The sequence below is a fragment of the Bos indicus x Bos taurus genome, chromosome 4 (assembly GCF_003369695.1).
Source record: "Bos indicus x Bos taurus breed Angus x Brahman F1 hybrid chromosome 4, Bos_hybrid_MaternalHap_v2.0, whole genome shotgun sequence".
Lineage (NCBI taxonomy): Eukaryota > Metazoa > Chordata > Mammalia > Artiodactyla > Bovidae > Bos > Bos indicus x Bos taurus.
In genome coordinates this window covers 86580541-86600119 of record NC_040079.1, presented here as the reverse complement: position 1 = coordinate 86600119, position 19579 = coordinate 86580541, and the positions used below count along the sequence as shown (strand labels likewise).

At 37.8% G+C, this 19579-nt stretch overlaps 1 protein-coding gene across 3 annotated transcripts in view; it reads right to left on the bottom strand.

The window, feature by feature from the left end:
• CROT (carnitine O-octanoyltransferase) overlaps nt 1–19579 on the bottom strand; it is a 61205-nt gene that overhangs the window by 26566 nt on the left and 15060 nt on the right. For all 3 annotated transcript variants that reach the window (XM_027539861.1, XM_027539859.1, XM_027539860.1), the window contains exons 7-10: nt 18044–18152; nt 4405–4498; nt 3438–3563; nt 1341–1442 (exon numbers count right to left, since the gene is read on the bottom strand). In XM_027539861.1, coding sequence (XP_027395662.1) covers nt 1341–1442; nt 3438–3563; nt 4405–4498; nt 18044–18152 — 431 coding nt within the window. The remainder of the gene's footprint in view (nt 1–1340; nt 1443–3437; nt 3564–4404; nt 4499–18043; nt 18153–19579) is intronic.

Below are 19579 nucleotides of genomic sequence, written 5' to 3'. Positions count from 1 at the left end.
TAACAGACATTCTGTTACCTGCATATCAACCACTCCACCTTCTTTGGCAGTAACAACTACTTTATTTTTCTTTAGGCAACCAGCGCACATCTCTGTGGTGGTTTGAATGAGTGAGTGATTCTACTAGTGGGTCCCAAGGTTTGGCATGTGACCCAGGCCAGGTGGACTCCCTGGAACATGCACAAGATTCACACAGGCTGATACAACCAACGAGCATTATTCTCAGGTCTTTTGCTGGAACCAGAGGGGTTAAAAAAAAAAAAAAAAGCTGGCTATTTCCATGGAGAACAATAACCTACTAGGAGAGCTGTGAAAACATGAGACTGTAGGTAAAACCATCACGTGGTACCTTCTACATAAAAATAAAGCTGAGGCTAGGAAAGTGATGCCAAAAAATGTAGAATTTTCTAATGAAAGCATTTGGACACTGGAAGTCAGCCTAACCCAAATTTAGCTGTATCCCATGCCATAAATACCTCTGTAAGGTAATAACAGTTTGATTTAGGTTTCTATCACCTAAAACTGAAAAAAATTACTGATTAATACAACTACTGAACCCAGATCAACATTACAGGTCTTTTTAGTATTTTACAGTCACTAAATCTTTGGGAGGAAAGCCCCCAAACACAAACAAACAAAAAAATCTATCTCATACTACTTTATACCAAGTCACATACTTTATGAAAAGTTACATAACAAGATTATAAATATAGATTGCAATCCTGACTTAGGTTGATTTCTTCATTTTCTTGGTTCATAGACTTCCTGAATGTCCATCAGAAAATGGCAGGGTAGAGATGATAAAGACAACCATAGGAGAACAAAAGAGAAAACAAGTTGTGTGTGTGTATATATATATTTTATAAAGAATGTAAAAAAAAAAATGCTATCCAGTACCAGATATTTTAATATCCAGAAGTAAATAATGTTCCAAAGATCCTGTGTCATTTTTTTAACAAGGTTACAAAATTACTAGGTAAATGTACAAATATAGCTACATACATTTCTCTGTGCACAGAACATATACATAATGCTATATCTTTTTAAATGTGTTGTAATTTTCAACAAGTAGCAGATTTTAAAAGAGCTTCTACTACATAAAGATACATGCAAATTCCATTTTACAGGCACACATCAAACTGTTAGCCTAACTACAGACAAAAATAACTTGTCCTATACTGTTTTCACTGAGAATTCATAACTAAAATTTTTACTCTAATGCCATAAAGCTAAAAAATGATTTATTATCCTGCCACAGGACAGCCTAACTATTGTAGATTACTGCCACTCATTTAACTGAAAAGAGTAAAAGGGAAAAGTAACTTCAGTAGTTTACTTACATCACAATTACTGCCAAATACTCCATTAGAAAAGGCAATCAAGTTATAAGATTTGTCACCCCAGCGTACTGTTGGGTCTCCATTAAGAATCTTTGCAGAAACCTAAAATAAATTTATTATTTCAAATTAAAAGAATCTTAATATTGGTTTTTAAGTATTTGTATCTTAAATATACACAAACACACATGATCTCACTTTTCCTCTCTTCAGGTAAACCAAATTTAATAAAATAATAGCTATTCTCAAGAAATAATAATTTAGGTCCTGACTATTTAAATACTCAAAATCTAAGAAATTCTACCAGAAAAGAGGATGGGACAATATTCATGAATGTTTAGAGAATATCAAAGTGAAAGGACAAGGTGTTTGCAACTTTAATAGAATAAGAAGCATGGATAAGGTTAGTCATGAAAATCTAGTTACAAGGAAAACATTTCAAGAATTCATATCCCACTAAGCCAGTTTCTCAAATGGTAGGTTTTGGCCGTAGTGAGTCAGGAAATCACTGTAAACATCTTTACAAAAAGAATAACAATAGAACATAAATATCAGAGTATATCACAGATAGTCAAAGTAATTACTGTTTTGTGAAACTTCTATTATGTACATACTTGTGTGTGTGAGCGTATGTGTGTGTATTTAATGAGCAGCAATCTAAATACGTCTAACTGTAGATTGCAGCAACTGAGCAACATTTAATTAAAATATATTCTTCAAGCTTGTTGATTCTACTTTTAAAAAAGCAGCTAACGAGGGAAAAACTGTTTCCAAGCTACAAGATTTTTCAATCCAATATTATTTATTTCTCTCATTTAATACTGATGGATGCAAAGATTCTGAGATTCCTACAAATACGAATGCTTCTCTTTTATTTTTTTCCCAGGAAATGGTAATGTCCCAGAAAAAAAAAATAAAACCCCAATTATCCTTAAACTCACTAACGTCAGTGTGTTCTACAAAACCAAATGATAAAATAAGTCACAAGAGTTCTGTGATTCTTAGGACAGACCTCACCAGCTAAGGTATCAAGGCCCACTGCTGTGGGCTATAGGTAGATTTTCATGTCACCTTGGGTTTGAAAAGCTCATTTTCCCCCATGCCTTATGCAAATTTTCTGTATATATAATCAATGGAAAGGTTGGGAACCACTGCCATGTGACAAGCATGTGACAAGCAAATAATACTCACACTTCTTTAAACAACATATAAGATCTGTCTAAACAGCCTTGCCGCTCAGATGGTAAAGCATCTACCTACAATGTGGGAGACCCAGGTTCAATCCCTGAGTCAGGAAGATCCTCTGGAGAAGGAAATGGCAACCCATTCCAGTGCTCTTGCCCAGAAAACCCCATGGACAGAGGCTACAGTCCATGGGGTTGCAAAGAGTCGGACATAACTGAGCGACTTCACTTTCTTTCTTTCTAAACAGAGCTGAACAATGTGGCAAGGATTTACAAAGCATTATTTATTTATGTATAATCTTATGATATGTGTGTATGTGTAGCTAAGAAAAGGTTTTAAAAGCTTGCACAAATATTTATATTGTATGACTTAGTATTTGTGCTTTCTTTTCTTAGCTACCCCATTCTAAGATAAAAGATGTTTCCAAAATCTAGGAAACAATTGTTTTCACGATTATGTTTCAAGGTGGTTTTACAGGTGTATACTTCAAACTAAGTTGTATACATTAAATATATACAGTTTTTTGCATGTCAATTATACTTAATAAAGTGATTCTTTAAAAAAAAAAAAAATTCTTCTCATGTTCAATTTACACAAGAGTTCTCCAGAAAACTCTGTGGGAAGAAATAAAACAAGGGACTTTCCTGGTGGTCTCATAGTTAAGAATCCATCTGCCAACACAGGGGACAGAGGTCTGGCCCTTAAGTGGTAGCTACTGAAGCTCGTGCACCTAGAGCCTGTGCTCCACAACAAGAGAAGCCAGTGCAATGAGAAGCCCACACACAGCAACCAGAGTACATCCCGCCTGCCACAACTGGAAAGAAAGCCTGTGCAAAGCAACAAAGACCCAGCACGGCCAAAAATAAATAAATTCTTTAAAAAAAAAAGAAATAACAGAACAAGATAGTTGAATACCTGAGAATAATCTTCTGGTGTAACATGTGGACTGTCATCATCTAAACAAAATACCAGTAAACTGCTCTGAATTTTTTCTAATATAGTCAGGTTCTCTGGATTAAGACTAATCAAATATTCTCGTGCCTAAAGGGCAAGAAGAAAAAATGAAATGTTACAAGTTAAATATAAAATAGTCAGAAAAGCTCAACAGGTTTTTGAAAAGTTAGAGAAAAGGTTCATCAAGAAAAGTGTAAATTCAACGACCTCTGTGATGAGTCCTGAACAGGTTTTCTTCTTCAAAAGCATGCCTAGTCCCTACATTTGTGCTACTAAATGTATAAAGGTATAAAATTATGCCTGCTTTCCTGGGTGCTCAGACAGTAAAGAAAATGCCTGCAAGTCAGGAGACCCAGGTTCGATTCCTCAGTTGGGAAGGTCCCCTGGAGAAGGAAATGGCTACCCACTCAAGTATTCTTGCCTGGAGAATCCCATAAACAGAGGAGCCTGGTGGGCTACAGTTCACGGGGTCACAAAAAGTCAATGACTGAGTGACTAACCACACATAAAGTTATGCCACCCCTAGATTTTCTGCTTGTTCAATATTGTACAATGTATTTAAAAACTGCTTAAAGCTTAAAGCCGTCTGTCCATTTGTCTTTATTTCCAAGGGCCAGCACGTCCTTGAGCTGAGTGTTTGAAGTTTAAATGTAAACAAAATAAAAGTATATACTCTCCCCAAGTCTAAATTATAGTTAATAATATTGTACTGCATATTTGAAAGTTGCTAGAGAGTAGATCTTAAAGTTCTCATCACAAGAAAAATATTTTTAAATTTTCTGTATGGCGACGGACATTAACTAGATTTACTGTGATATTTCTCAATAGAAACAAATACTGAATCCTTATGTGTATACCTGAATATAATGTTGTAAGTCAATTGTAAGTCAATTGTACCTCTAAAGAAAAGAAAAATGTAAATTATAACCTTAGCCCATCGAGTTCGCTCCTCAGTAGTTAACGCTGCTACCCCAGGTCCGTCGGGTTCACTGTGGCATTTCTTTTGGATGTATGTCAATTGCCTTTGGAAGATTAAATAAGGAAGATTCAAAAAGAGCAGAGGCAGGAGCACTAGCTACTTTGGCCTTTCATAGGTTACAAAGTTTATTAGTATTTAACTGTTTTAATTTAAATATTATCCAAAGAATAATACTGTATTCTGTATTATCCAAAGAAAGGGATTATGGTCTCTACAGCAATGGAGTTATCTCCTACACCTTTTTTTTCCCCACAGTGATTATGTGCCTATTAATACCATCAGTATACTTGACAAGAGCTTAAGCAAATAAATTTTGTTTGATATAATTTATACTTTCAAAAGGTACATGCACTTCCAAGATCCAAGTAAATGCCCTGCATAATGGAGAAGTTTAAAAATATTCTGGTACATAATCTCACAAATATCATATACATTTTATCTAACTAAAAACTACGTGAATATATTAACAGAGGACTTATTCTATACCCAATTAATACTTGGGTTTAACCCCCAAAATAGAAATACCATGTAGTTTTAAATATTTTCACATGTGCCACTGTTACTTAAAATCATTAAAAAGACTATTCAGTTCAGTTCAGTTGCTCAGTTGTGTCCAACTTTTTGCGACCCCATGGACTGTAGCTCTCCACTCCTCCCTGTCCATCACCAACTCCTGGAGTTTACTCAAACTCATGTCCATTGAGTGGGTGATGGCATTCAACTATCTCATCTTCTATCGTCCCCTTCTCCTCCCACCCTCAATCTTTCCCAGCATCAGGGTCTTTTCAAATGAGTCTGTTCTTTGCATCAGGTGGCCAAAGTATTGGAGTTTCAGCTTCAGCATCAGTCCTTCTAATGAATATTCAGGACTGATTTCCTTTAGGATGGACTGGTTGGATCTCCTTGCAGTCCAAGGGACTCTCAAGAGTCTTCTCTATCACCACAGTTCAAAAGCATTAATTCTTTGGCACTCAGCTTTCTTTATAGCCCAACTCTCACATCCATACATTACCACTGGAAAAACCATAGCCTTGACTAGATGGACCTTTGTTGGCAAAGTAATGTCTCTGCTTTTTAATATGCTGTCTAGGTTGGTCATAATTTTTCTTCCAAGGAGCAAGCGTCTTTTAATTTCATGGCTACAGTCACCACCTGCAGTGATTTTGGAGCCCAAGAACATAAAGTCTGTCACTATTTCCCCATCATTTTGCCATGAAGTAATGGGACCAGATGCCATGATCTTAGTTTTCTGAATGTTGAGTTTTAAGACAACTTTTTCACTCTCCTCTCTCACTTTCATCAAGAGGCTCTTTAGTTCCTCTTCACTTTCTGTCATAAGAATGGTGTCATCTGCATATCTGAGGTTATTGATATTTCTCCCAGCAATCTTGATTCCAGCTTATGCTTCATCCAGCTCAGCATTTCTAATGATGTACTCTGCATATAAGTTAAATAAGCACGGTGACAATATACAGCCTTGACGTATTCCTTTCTCTATTTGGAACCAGTCTGTGTTTCATGTCCAGTTGTAACTGTTGCTTCTTGACCTGCATACAGATTTCTCAGGAGGCAGGTCAGGTGGTCTGGTTTATTGTGATCCACACAGTCAAAGACTTTGGCATAGTCAATAAAGAAGAAATATATGTTTTTCTGGAACTCTCTTGCTTTCTCAATGATCCAACGGATGTTGGCAATTTGATCTCTGGTTCCTCTGCCTTTTCTAAAACTAGCTTGAACATCTGGAAGTTCACGGTTCACGTACTGTTAAAGCCTGGCTTGGAGGATTTTGAGCATTACTTTGCTAGTGTGTAAGATGAGTGCAATTGTGCAGTAGTTTGAGCATTCTTTGGCATTGCCTTTCTTTGGGATTGGAATGAAAACTGACCTTTTCCAGTCCTATGGCCACTGCTGAGTTTTTCAAAAATATACTGGGTTCACCAAAAAGTTCATTAGGGTTTTTCTGTAACATCTTGGCCAATCCAAACAACGCTATGGTAATCAAAACAATATGGCACAAGTGACACTCATACAGGTCAATGGAACTGAACAGAGAGCCTACAAATAAATCCACTTACAGTCAACTGAGGTGCCAAGGAGACCAAGAATATATGGGAAATAGAAAGCCCCTTAAGTAAACAGTGTTGGGAAAATCACCACATAGAAAGAATTGAAACTGGACCCCTATCTTATACCTTACACAGAAATCAATTCAAAATAGATTTAAGGCTTAAATATTAGACCTGAAACAATAAAACTCCTGGAAGAAAATATGGGAAAAAAGCTTCCAGACATTAACCTTTTGCAATCATTTCTTAGATATGATACCAAAAGCACAGGCAACAAAAGTAAAAATAGACAAATGAGATTACATCAGACCAAAAGCTTTAGCACTGTAAAGGAAACAATGAAGTGAAAGAGCAAACTACAGAATATGAGAAAATATCTGCAAACCATATATCTGGTAAGAGGTCATGGAACCCTCACAATACAATTGCAAAAAAACCCCAAACAACCTGATTTAAAAATGGGCAAAGGAACTGAACAGACATTTCTCCAAAGAAGATATAAAAATGGCCAAGAAATACATGAAAAAGTACTCAACATAACTAATTATCAGGGAAATGTAAATCAAAAGCACAACGAGATATTCTCTCACACCTGTCAGAATGACTACTATCAAAAAGACAAGCAGTAACAAGCACTGATGATGATGGGGAGGAAAGAGAACCCTTCTGCACTGCTGGTGGAACTGTCAATTGGTGCAGCCACTATAGAAAATTATGGAGGTTCCTCATGAAATCAAAAACAGAGATACTATATGATCCAGCTGGAGAAGGCAATGGCGCTCGACTCCAGTACTCTTGCCTGGAAAATCCCATGGACGGAGGAGCCTGGTGGGCTGCAGTCCATGGGGTCGCTAAGAGTTGGACACGACTGAGCAACTTCACTTTCACTTTTCATTTTCATGCACTGGAGAAGGAAATGGCAACCCACTCCAGTGTTCTTGCCTGGAGAATCCCAGAGACGGGGTAGCCTGGTGGGCTGCCGTCTATGGGGTCACACAGAGTCGGACACGACTGAAGCGACTTAGCAGCAGCAGCATATGATCCAGTAATCCCAGTTCTGTGTACATATCCAAAGGAACTGAAACCAGGGTCTCAAAGAGACATCTGCATTCCCATGTTCCTTGCAGTATTATTCACAATAGCCAAGAGGCAAAAGCAACTTAAATATTTAATGATAGATGAATGAATAAACAAGATGTGGTATAAACATACAAATGGAATTTTATTCAGCTTTAAGAAAAAATTCCACTGTTTGCAACAGTGTGAATGAACTTGATGGACACTATCCTAAATGAAATAAGCTAAACACAGAAGAAACACTACATACCATCACTTATATGGGGAATCTAAAATAGATAAAACTCTTAAAAGCAGAAAAGAATAGCGGGTGCCAGGGGCTGGGCTAAGGAGAAAATGAGGAGGCATTAGAATCCACTTGCAATGCAGGAGACCCTGCTTCGATTCCTGGGTAGGGAAGATCTCCTGGAGAAGGGATAGGCTACTCACTCCAGTATTCTTGGGCTTCCCTGGTGGCTCAGTCAGTAAAGAATTTGTCCACCATGCAGGAGACCTGGGTTCAATCCCTGGATTAGGAAGATCCCTGAGAGGAGGGCATGGCAAACATGTATTACATGGCACTCCAGTATTCTTGCCTGGAGAATCCCCAGGAACAGAGGAGCCTGGCGGGCTACAGTCTGTGGGGTCACAAAGAGTCGGACGCAACTGAGTGACCTAGCACAGCACTGCCAAGTGATACAAAGTTTCAGTTATACAACATAAGTCAGTCCTAGAGACCTATTGTACAGCATAGTGCTGTAGTTAATAACACTGTATGACACTCTTAAAAATTTGCTAAGAGGGTAGATCCTAAGGTAAGTGTTCTTACCATTAAAATTTTTTTTACAAACAAAGAGAGAAGGACACCTTTGGGGGTGATGAATATGTTTATGGTATCCATTTTGGTAAGTTTAATCAATGTATACTTATCTCCAAACTCATCCAGTTGTACAGAAAAAATATGCACAGCTTTATATGTCAATCATACTTCAAAGGTGGTTTAAAAATAACTTCTCTATTCATATTGTAAAAAGAGGTATAGATTTGATAACTGTAATTACCCCTCTTCTCTTTCAATTTGACTATCTATGGACTTTTCAGTACACATGCAATTTTTGATATTTAAAAGCACAAAAATTCGTATTAACAATATTTTAGAATCATACATATTTTAAAATATTTTATCCTTGATATTTCCTCAAAATCTGCCTTCATTACTTTCCACTCATTCTTTAATTTACTGTAATTGGGTTTTGTCCTCCAGTGATTATCTTGAAAATGTGTTTCTGAATATTAGCAATGGCATCCCATAAGATCTAGCAGCTTTATCTCAGTCTCATGTTTCTCTTTATAAAGTCCTTTACCACCCAGGAGTCAATCTTGAAATTCTGTGTTGGCTTTTGTAGCACTGTTACATTGTGGTCTTTCTAACTCACTGACTAACGGTCTTTTTCACTGACTGTTGTTCTCTGCTGCTGCTGCTAAGTCGCTTCAGTCATGTCCGACTCTGTGCGACCCCAGAGACGGCAGCCCACCAGGCTCCCCCGTCCCTGGGATACTCCAGGCAAGAACACTGGAGTGGGTTGCCATTTCCTTCTCCAATGCATGAAAGTGAAAAGTGAAAGTGAAGTCGCTCAGTTGTGTCCGACTCCTAGCGACCCCATGGACTGCAGCCCACCAGGCTCCTCCATCCATGGGATTTTCCAGGCAAGAGTACTGGAGTGGGGTGCCATTTCCTCTATCCACCATCACATGTATGTCTTCCCAAATTTCCCCTCACTGGCCTCCCCCAACCTCTTCTACAAGTTTCTTCTTTGGTAATTTCACCCACTACTTGAATAGCTTCAATTATCACCTTTACCTAAGAGGCAACCAAATCTCTAACTTTAACCCTATTTTCTCTCTAAATTTCTAGTACCAAATTTCCAAATGCTTGTTGGATATATCCACCTCAATTTCTGCCAACATTCCAAATTAAATATACATTTAAAAATTATCTCCCTGACCTCTTCCTACAAATTAAGACAAAACTGATCTTAGAAGAAAACATAGGTATCTCTTCATGACTATGAATTAGGGAATGGTTTCTAAGATATGACAGTAAAAGTACAAATAACTAAGGAGTAGATAAACTGAACTCTATCAAAACTAAAATGTTGGCCCTTCACAAGCAACCATGAAAAAAGTGAAGTAAACACTAGAATGGGAGGAAAATATATGTAATTTATGTATATGATAAGGGACTTACATCTAGGATATAGAAAGAAGTTTTATAACTCAATAATAAAAAAGACAAGTAACCCAATTAAGAATTGGTAAAGAATTTGAACAGACATTTCTCCAAGTTGTTGTTCAGTTGCTAAGTCATATCCAACCCTTTGTGACCCCATGGACTGCAGGACACCAGGCTCCCCTGTCCTTCACTACCTCCCAGAGTTTACAGGCATAGGTACATGAAAGTATGTTCAATCTCGTCATCATGGAGACACAACTGTAAACCACAATGAGATCCTACTTCATACTCTCTAGGATGGCTACAATCAAAAAGGCTAACAAGTGCTGGTGAGAATGAAAATAAATTGGAACCCTCAAGTACCACTGATGTGAATGTAAATGGTGCACTCATACTGGAAAACAGTTTGGCAGTTCCTCAAATGGTTAAACATAGAAGTATGATCCAGCAATTCCACTCCAAGGAATACACCCGTGACAAGTGTCCACACGAAAACCTATACACAGATGTCCACAGCAGCATTATTCACAGCAGTCAAAAAGTCAAAACAACCCAAATGTCTATCAACTGATAAATAATTAAATAAAATGTGGTCTAGCCATAGAGTGCATTATTATTCAGTTAAAAAAAAAAAAAAGGAAGTACTAATAAATGCTACCAGGAGTCTCCAATCCCTGTTAGGAACCAGGCTACACAGCAGGAGGTGAGCAGTTGGGTGAGTGAGCAAAGTTCCACCTGTATTTACAGTCACTTCCCATTGCTCCCATTTACCACCTGAGTTCTGCCTCCCGTCACATCAGCAGGGGCATTCGATTCTCATAGGAGCTGTCAACTGCGCGTGTGAGGGATCTAGACTGTGATTCCCTTATGATGCCTGAGGATCTCAGGTAGAGCCGAGGTGGTGAGGCTAGCTAGCTCTGGGGAGCAGCTGCAGATACCGATTATCACTAGTGAAGAGGTCCAACTGCATAGAGATCATGATAAACCAATTGTTTATGGACTCGTATCAAAACCCTATCAGTGAGTGACAAGTGACAACCGCATAATTATTTCATTATATATTATAATGTGATAGTAATAGAAATAAAATGCACAATAAATGTAATGTTCTTGAATCATCATGAAACCAGTGCACGTCCATAGAAAAACAGTCTTCCAGGAAACCCAGTCTCTGGTGCCAAAAAGATTGAGGACCAGTGACACAGAGGACCGCCACAACATCTATGAATGTTGAAAATGTAAGGTATACTAAGTGAAAGAACCTAGACAGAAAAGGCCATTTAAGAGTCCATTTATGTGAAATGTCCAGAGAAGGAAAACCGTAGAGACAAAAGGTCAAGTGAAACAGACAGAAAGGCTACCTCAGGCTGGTGGGATGGGAGTGTTGGGGAAATATGAGAAATGTCTGCTAATGGATGGGTAAGAGTTGGGGAGCAAATGGGGAATTACTGCTTATGAGTTCAGGGTTACTTTGAGGGGTGACAAAAATATTCTAAAGTTGATTGTGAAGATGACAGCACAATTCTGAACATTCTAAGAAATGCTGAAATATATACTTTAAATGGGTGAACTGTGTAGTATGTGAATTGCCTCAAAGCCAGTATTAAAAACAAGAAAAAACTGAAAATTGAAAGGTTACTTCCTCTTCTGTTATAATACTATCTACTTACTCAGTAATAGCTCCCTTTCTTTCTAAATCCAGTTACCAATTCAAATTACTTTTATCTCCAAAACTTTTTATGCATTTATCTTTTTAAGAAAAATTTAAATTGAAGTATAGTTGATTTACAACATTGTGTTACTTTCTGATATACAACAAAGTGACTCAGTTTTATATATTCTTCTTCAGATTCTTCTCCATTATAGTTCATTATAAGATATTGAATATAGTTCCCTGTATCATACAGTAGAATCTTACTAGTGGTTTTGAACAGTGTTCCATATTCTACAGTCCCAACCTCTAACTTCTTTCCTGGATTACTGCAAATTTTAACACATCTCTTTTGAGGCACCAACTCATAAGATTCAGAATCTGACCGATCTATCTTATACTACTAATACGTATCTTATGTTTCTAAATAAAATTTCCTAATGCATCGCTATTGCTGTTGCTAAGTCGCTTCAGTCGTGTCCGACTCTGTGTGACCCCATAGACGGCAGCCCACCAGGCTCCCCCGTCCCTGGGATTCTCCAGGCAAGAACACTGGAGTGGGTTGCCATTTCCTTCTCCAATGCATGAAAGTGAAAAGTGAAAGTGAAGTTGCTCAGTCGTGTCTGACTCTTAGCGACCCCATGGACTGCAGCCTACCAGGCTCCTCCATCCATGGGATTTTCAGGCAAGAGTACTGGAGCGGGGTGCCATTGCCTTCTCCGTCCTAATGCACAGAGCTGGCCTAATCACTCAGTTCACTCACACATCCACACCCACACCTTTCTGCTTTGTATTAAGCAGAGGGTATTAAAAAAAAAAAAAAAATCTGGTAAGTAATCTCTTTGAGCTCCATCTGAAGGTGAAAATATAGAAATAAATGACTTCAATACAATTTAATAATCAGTATAATAGAGATAAATAAGAGGCTAAGTCCTTGGGCCATGAAGAGAGGAAAGGGAATGGGAAATTATGAAATAAGACATAAAATAGGAAGTAGTAAGCCTGTGGTGACATGTGAACAGAAACAAAGCGCGAGGAGCAATTCTTACTTAAAAGGTGGACAAGGCAGGGGACGGCAGTCCAATAGAAAGCATGAGCACATGCAAAGACTACAGATAACCTAACACATCAGAACTGCAAGCAGAGAAACTGGGTAGAACAGGATGCAGAGGGAGGAAGAGCAGGACAAGGCTGAAGGGACAGGCGAAGGTCAAATCGTGACCACAGTTTAAAAAAATTAGACTGTTAGCTAGACCTCAAGGAACTACTCAAGAATTTTAAGGTAAGATACGATCAAATATGAATTTTTAAAGTCACAGGACTGATGACTGTAGAGAATGTAGGGAAGCAAGAAAACCACCTGTGAGGCTGAATCAGAGTTAACAATCTGAACAAGCAAGGCTTTTATTTTAATGGAGAACAGAAATCCAAGTTTTTATATGAATAAAAACAGAAATCCATGTTTATGTGAATTCTCCTGATTTTTAAATAGCAATTCAAATTCTCTGTTATCTAAGCAAAACAGGCTACAGGCTGAATTCAGACCACAAATCACATGTATGCAGTTTCTGAGACAGTGGCTTTCAGTAATCCAAGTAATAAGCCTGATCTAATTCTTTTATGTCAAATTTGGAACAAATTTTAAAATACAGCTGAACAGACAGAAAGATTATCCAAGAAACAAAAGCAAAAAAAACTAAAAAATGGATCTTTTTTGTCTATATCAAAATTAACAATGCCTGCTGAAGTACAAAAAAAGTTTGCTAACTGGAATGAAATGTTTGCAACCCATATAACTACTAAAGGATGAGTGCCCAGACATATAATTGCTACAAATCAATAAGAATTTAAAAATAGCAAATAGAAAAATAGGCAAAAGCAACTCACTGAAAATATGAGTGACCTATAAACATATAGAAATATATTCAATTTCACTAGTTATGAGGGATATGTCAATTCAGGCAACAATGAAAACCATTTTTCATGGGTCAGTTCACCATATTTTAAGTTTAATTATACCATGTCATCAACCACGTAGAGAAGTAGGTATCCTCCTAAAACACTAGCAGGAAACATAATGCTGCTATGAATGACAATCTGACTTTGTTTAAAAATTTAAAGGTATGTATCCTATGATCCAGAAAGTACATTTCTAATGTCAATACATAGATATTTTCTCACAAATACACAAAGAGGCATGCTGGAAAATGTTGACTGTTTTTTATAGTAACAAACGCAAACTACGTCAATGGGTACTAAAGGAGAATGGTCAAACTATATAGTATGACCATTTGGTGGAATTCTATATGACAGTTTAAAAAAGTAAGGTTGATAATGTCTACTCCAGTATGAATATATTATTGTCTTATTATTCATTGTCTTATTATTCACTAAAAGAAATGAACTGCAGAAAAATACCTAAAATAAAATTATTTTCTGGACTTCCCCGGTGGTCCAGTGGTTAAGAATCTGCCTCGAAATGAAAGGAACACGGGTTCGATCCCTGGTTTGGGAAGACTCCGCATGCTGTGGAGCGTCTAAGCCCATGCATCGCAACTACGGAGGCCTGCACACCCTAGAGCTTGTGTTCCGCAGCAAGAGACATCACTACAATGAGAAGCCCACACACCGCAATGAAGAGGAGTCTCTACTTGCCGCAACTAGAGAAAGCCTGAGCACAGTGACAAAGACCCAGCACAGCCAAACATAAATTGACTATTTAAAAAAAAAACTATTTTTAAATACACAAAACTACCCCTTTCCTCATGACACATGCAAAAATCAATTCTGCTGCTACTGCTAAGTCACTTCAGTCGTGTCCGACTCTGTGTGACCCCATAGACGGCAGCCCACCAGGCTTCCCGGTCCCTGGGATTCTCCAGGCAAGAACACTGGAGTGGGTTGCCATTTCCTTCTCCAATGCATGAAAGTGAAAAGTGAAAGTGAGGTCGCTTGGTTGTGTCCGACTCTAGCGACCCCATGGACTGCAGCCCACCAGGCTCCTCGGTCCATGGGATTTTCTAGGCAAAAGTACTGGAGTGGGGTGCCATTGCCTCCGAAAATCAATTCTAGGCAGACTTTTAACGTAAATGTGAAAGATAAAAGAATGAAAGTTTAGAGCACAATGTAAGAAAATATCTAACAATGTGTTAGTAAAAAAAATTTTTATGTAAGTCCAGACACTACAAAACTCATAGAGGAAAATCTAGGTAGAACTCTAGATGACATAAATTGCATTAATATCCTTTATGACCCACATCCTAGAGCAATGAAAATAAAAACAAAAATAAGCAAATGGAACCTAATTAAACTTAAAAGATTTTGCACAGCAAAGGAAATCATAAATAAGATGAAAAGACAGCCCTCAGAATGGGAGCAAATATTTGCAAATAAAGCAACTGACAAGGGATTAACCCCTAAAAATAAACCCCTAAAAATAATCAGCTCATGCAGCTCAATATTAAAAAAAACAAAAAAACAATCAAAAAATAGGCAGAAGACCTGAACAGACATTCCTCCAAAGAAGACATAAAGATGGCCAACAAATACATGAAAGCATGCTCAGTTCAGTTCAGTCGCTCAGTCGTGTCCGACTCCTTGCGACCCCATGAATTGCAGCACGCCAGGCCTCCCTGTCCATCACCAACTCCCGGAGTTCACCCAAACTCATGTCCATCGAGTCGGTGATGCCATCCAGCCATCTCATCCTCTGTGGTCCCCTTCTCCTCCTCCCAGCATCAGGGTCTCTTCCAATGAGTCAACTCTTCACAAGAGGTGGCCAAAGTATTGGAGTTTCAGCTTCAGCATCAGTTCTTCCAATGAACACCCAGGACTGATCTCCTTTAAGATGGACTGGTTGGATCTCCTTGCAGTCCAAGGGACTCTCAAGAGTCTTCTCCAACACCACAGTTCAAAAGCATCAATTCTTCAGCGCTCAGCTTTCTTCACAGTCCAACTCTCACATCCATACGTGACCACTGGAAAAACCATAGCCTTGACTAGACGGAGAAAGCACGCTCAACATCCCTAAGAAATGCAAATCCAAACTACAATGAGGTATCACCTCACCAATCAGAATGGCCACCATCAAAAAATCTACAAACAATAGATGCTAAAGAGGGTGTGGAGAAAAGGGAACCCTCTTGCACTGCTGGTAAAAATGCAAACTGATACAACCACTATGGGAAACAGTACGGAGGTTCCTTAAGAAACTAAGAATAAAACTACCATATGACCCAGCAATCCCACTACTGGGCATATACCCTGAGAAAACCATAATTTAAAAAGACACATGTACCCAGTGTTCATTGCAGCACTATTTACAACAGCCAAAACATGGAAAGAATTTAAATGTCCATCAACAGATGAATGGATTAGGAAGATGTGGTGTGTGTGTGTATATACACACACACACACACACAATAGAATATTACTCAGTTATAAAAAGGAATGAAATTGGGTCCTTTGTAGTCATGTGGATGAATCTAGGATCTGTCATACATAGTGAAGCAAGAAAAACACACACTGTTTATTAATGTATATATATGGAATCTAGAAAAATGGTACTCTTGAACCTATCTTCAGGGCAAGAACAGAGACAAAGACATAGAGAACGGACTTATTCACATAGAGGGGGTAAGGAGAAGGTGCGAGGAACTGAGAGTAACAGTGACATAGATACACCATGTGTAAAACAGCTAGTGGGAAGCTGCTGCGTAGCACTGAGAGCTCAGCTTTGTGCTCTATGATGATCTAGAAGGGTGGGAGTAGGGAGCGAGGTTCAAGAGGGAAGGGATGTATGTACAAACACAGTAGATTCATGCAACTGTACAGCAAAAACTAACAACACTGTAAAGCAATTAATACTCCAATTTAAAAAAATTAGAAAAAAATTTCAACAGTACACAAAATGTATAATCCATATGGTAAAATATTGATATACTGGACTACATTCGAATGAAGAATTTCTGATGATCAAAGAGACACTTTGAAATCCATGAAAGCCTCATATCGAGAATGTATAACGAACTCCTACAACACTCCTACACTAGTGGGAAGTGTTTATCAGTACAAATACTTTGGAAAACTGGCATGACCACTGAAGCTGAACATACACATAAACTATGACTCCCCAAGTCCTCTCCTGAGTGTAATGAGACAGAAATGCATGCGTGTATACATCAAAGACTTATACAAGAATTTTTACAGCAGCACTTTTTGTATTAATAAAAATTGCAAGGAAGCTAAGTGATTACACTTGAGAAGGGGGATTTCTGGTATAAGGGGTGTAACGGAAATGTTCTGTATCTTGACCTGGGTGCTAGATGCATGAGTATTTAACTGTGGACTTCTGTGTGTGCTTGTGTACAGGTTTGTAATGCTCAATAAAAATAATTTAAAATATATACACATACATACAATTTTAGAAGACAAACCAGAAAATGTGAACAACTGACTGTATATTAATATATTAAAGAATTCTTGTTAATATTTTAGGAGAAGCAAGTCATTAGGTATGGTAATTTTTTATGTTTATGTTTTTAAGAGTCCTTATATCTTAGAGAAGCTTACTATTTATAGTGAAAGGATATTGCGTTTGAGATTTTTTAAAAATAATCTGTGGGGGAGTTTCGGGAGGGGCACAAGGAGGTATAGCTGAATAAGACAATGAATTTATAATAGTTGAAGCTAGGAGTTACTATAATAGCTGTTCAATCTAGGGGTGACTACATGGAGGAGCTTCATTATATAATTCCCTCTACCTTTGGGAATTTTCCATAATGCTAACTTTAAAAATATAAACATCCAAAATAATACTCTGCTTGCTGTTTAGTTGCTCAGTCATGTTCAACTCTCTGTGACCCCCACAGACTGCAGCCCACCAGGCTGCTCTGCCCATGGGATTTCCCAGGCAAGAATGCTGGAGTGGGCTGCCATTTCCTGATACAGTAGTATATGTACATACTGTATATATATAAAATACATATTGTGGGCTTCCCTGGTAGCTTGGACGGTAAAGAATCTGCCTGCAATGTGGGAGACCTGGGTTCGATCCCTGGGTTGGGAAGATCACCTGGAGAAGGGCACAGCTACCAACTCAGTACTCTGGCCTGGAGAATTCCTTGGACAGAGGAGACTGGCAGGCTACAGTCCATGGGGTCACAAAGAGTTGGATATGACTGAGAAACTTTCACTTTTAGTACATACTATATGTAAAATATACATATATATGTTCTTTTTAAAAAAATCTGTATGTGCATGTAAATTCATTGCAATAGGTTTGAAAGGACAGAATACACCATGCTAGCAATAGTGATTAATTTTGGGGCAGCGAATGCGATGAGTAATGTTTGTAATGTTTATCTTTTCTCCAAGGAGAGTTTATTCATATACAATGAGTAAAATGAAAAGCTAATTTAAATTTAAAATAAAATAAAAATAGGCTTTTAAAAATTAGCATACATAAAATTCTTATTTCTCACTTTACTGTCACTTTTTAAAAGGTAATGTTGAACATTTTTTTTTTTTTAACTCAAGTAAAAGTTTAAAACCTAATGAGACCCAAGAAAGTAGTTTGAAAACCTCTGAATCTCTGGTGCAGTCATCAGATATCCTTCATGCATTACATCAAAGACAAAAACTCGGCCTCGACACAACACTGCAAGGTGACTTGGGGAATGTCCTTCACTCTCTGGGGGGAAAAAAAAAGAAAACACAAGACTCAAATCCCTGAAAGCAAGAGTAAAGCTGCATATTTATATTCAACAGAAGACAATCATTCCTCCAATATTTTATTTATCATATATTCATCAAATATGTCACATGAATAAAAACACTTTAATAAGGTGATAAAATTTCAGTTAATATGTCATAAATACATGTTCTTGAAACCTATGTAAAACATTTAGATTTTCATGTTTCAAATTCTGTATACTTTAAGAATCATATAAATTCCATACTACTACAGGGCTTTCTAGTTTTATTTATGGATAGGCTGGGAGGGGGAAAGGGTTGCAGAGAAGTCCAAGAGGAGAGTTATTTAAGTTTCTTTGGGGGATTCGTTTACTGTTGATTTATCATCAGATTATTAAACTGCAGTAATATCTAGCTAGGATTTCTCAGTAAACTATATTTTTCAGTAGAATAAGGGTACTTTATGCTTGAGTGGCAAGAAGAAAGAATTTTGCCCAATTGTAGTGTTACTAAGGCTCTGATAACACCTGGTAAGCCACTGACAATTGATTGTATGACTCATTTGGCACACATTACCCAGGAACTATTTGTTTTTTTTGTTTGTTTGTTTTCCTTTTTATGAAATATTGGGTATATTCCCTTTGCTGTACAGAACATTCTTGTATCTTATTTACTTTTGTTTTCTTTTGTTTTTTATTTTATTTTTTAACTTTACAATATTGTATTGGTTTTGCCATATATCAAAATGAATCCACCCCAGGTATACATGTGTGCCCCATCCTGAACTCTCCTCCCTCCTCCCTCCCCATACCATCCCTCTGGGTCGTCCCAGTGCACCAGCCCCAAGCATCCAGTATCGTGCATTGAACCTGGACTGGCGACTCGTTTCATATATGATATTATACATGTTTCAATGCCATTCTCCCAAATCATCCCACCCTCTCCCTCTCCCACAGAGTCCAAAAGACTGTTCTATACATCAGTGTCTTTTTTGCTGTCTCGTATACAAGGTTATTGTTATTGAGATTTGTAAATAACAGACTATTCTGACTTAGTCCCATTTTTCAAGTACTAGGCTCTGACAAGGGTCTTCCTATATGATCTCTGCCTCCTCCCTCTCAAAAAAGGAAGGAAGAAAGTTAGGAAAGACATACACTGCCATTGGAAGTAAACTTATTGGTTGATATGTACAAGGAAATGTGCTAAATGCTTTACACATGTTATCTCATGATATCTACTCATTAGCTATGAGGAAGAACTATTTCCTGAAAGCACTATTATTTTTCCTCTTATATCCTCTTTCCTCAAGTCCTCTTTCCTCGGAGCTGGGGTATGTGTTTTCTGTGTCCCTCATGGCTATTTCCAAACCATTTCTTCCCCTTCATAAACCTCCACATCCTTTTACATTTACCATCACTACCTTTT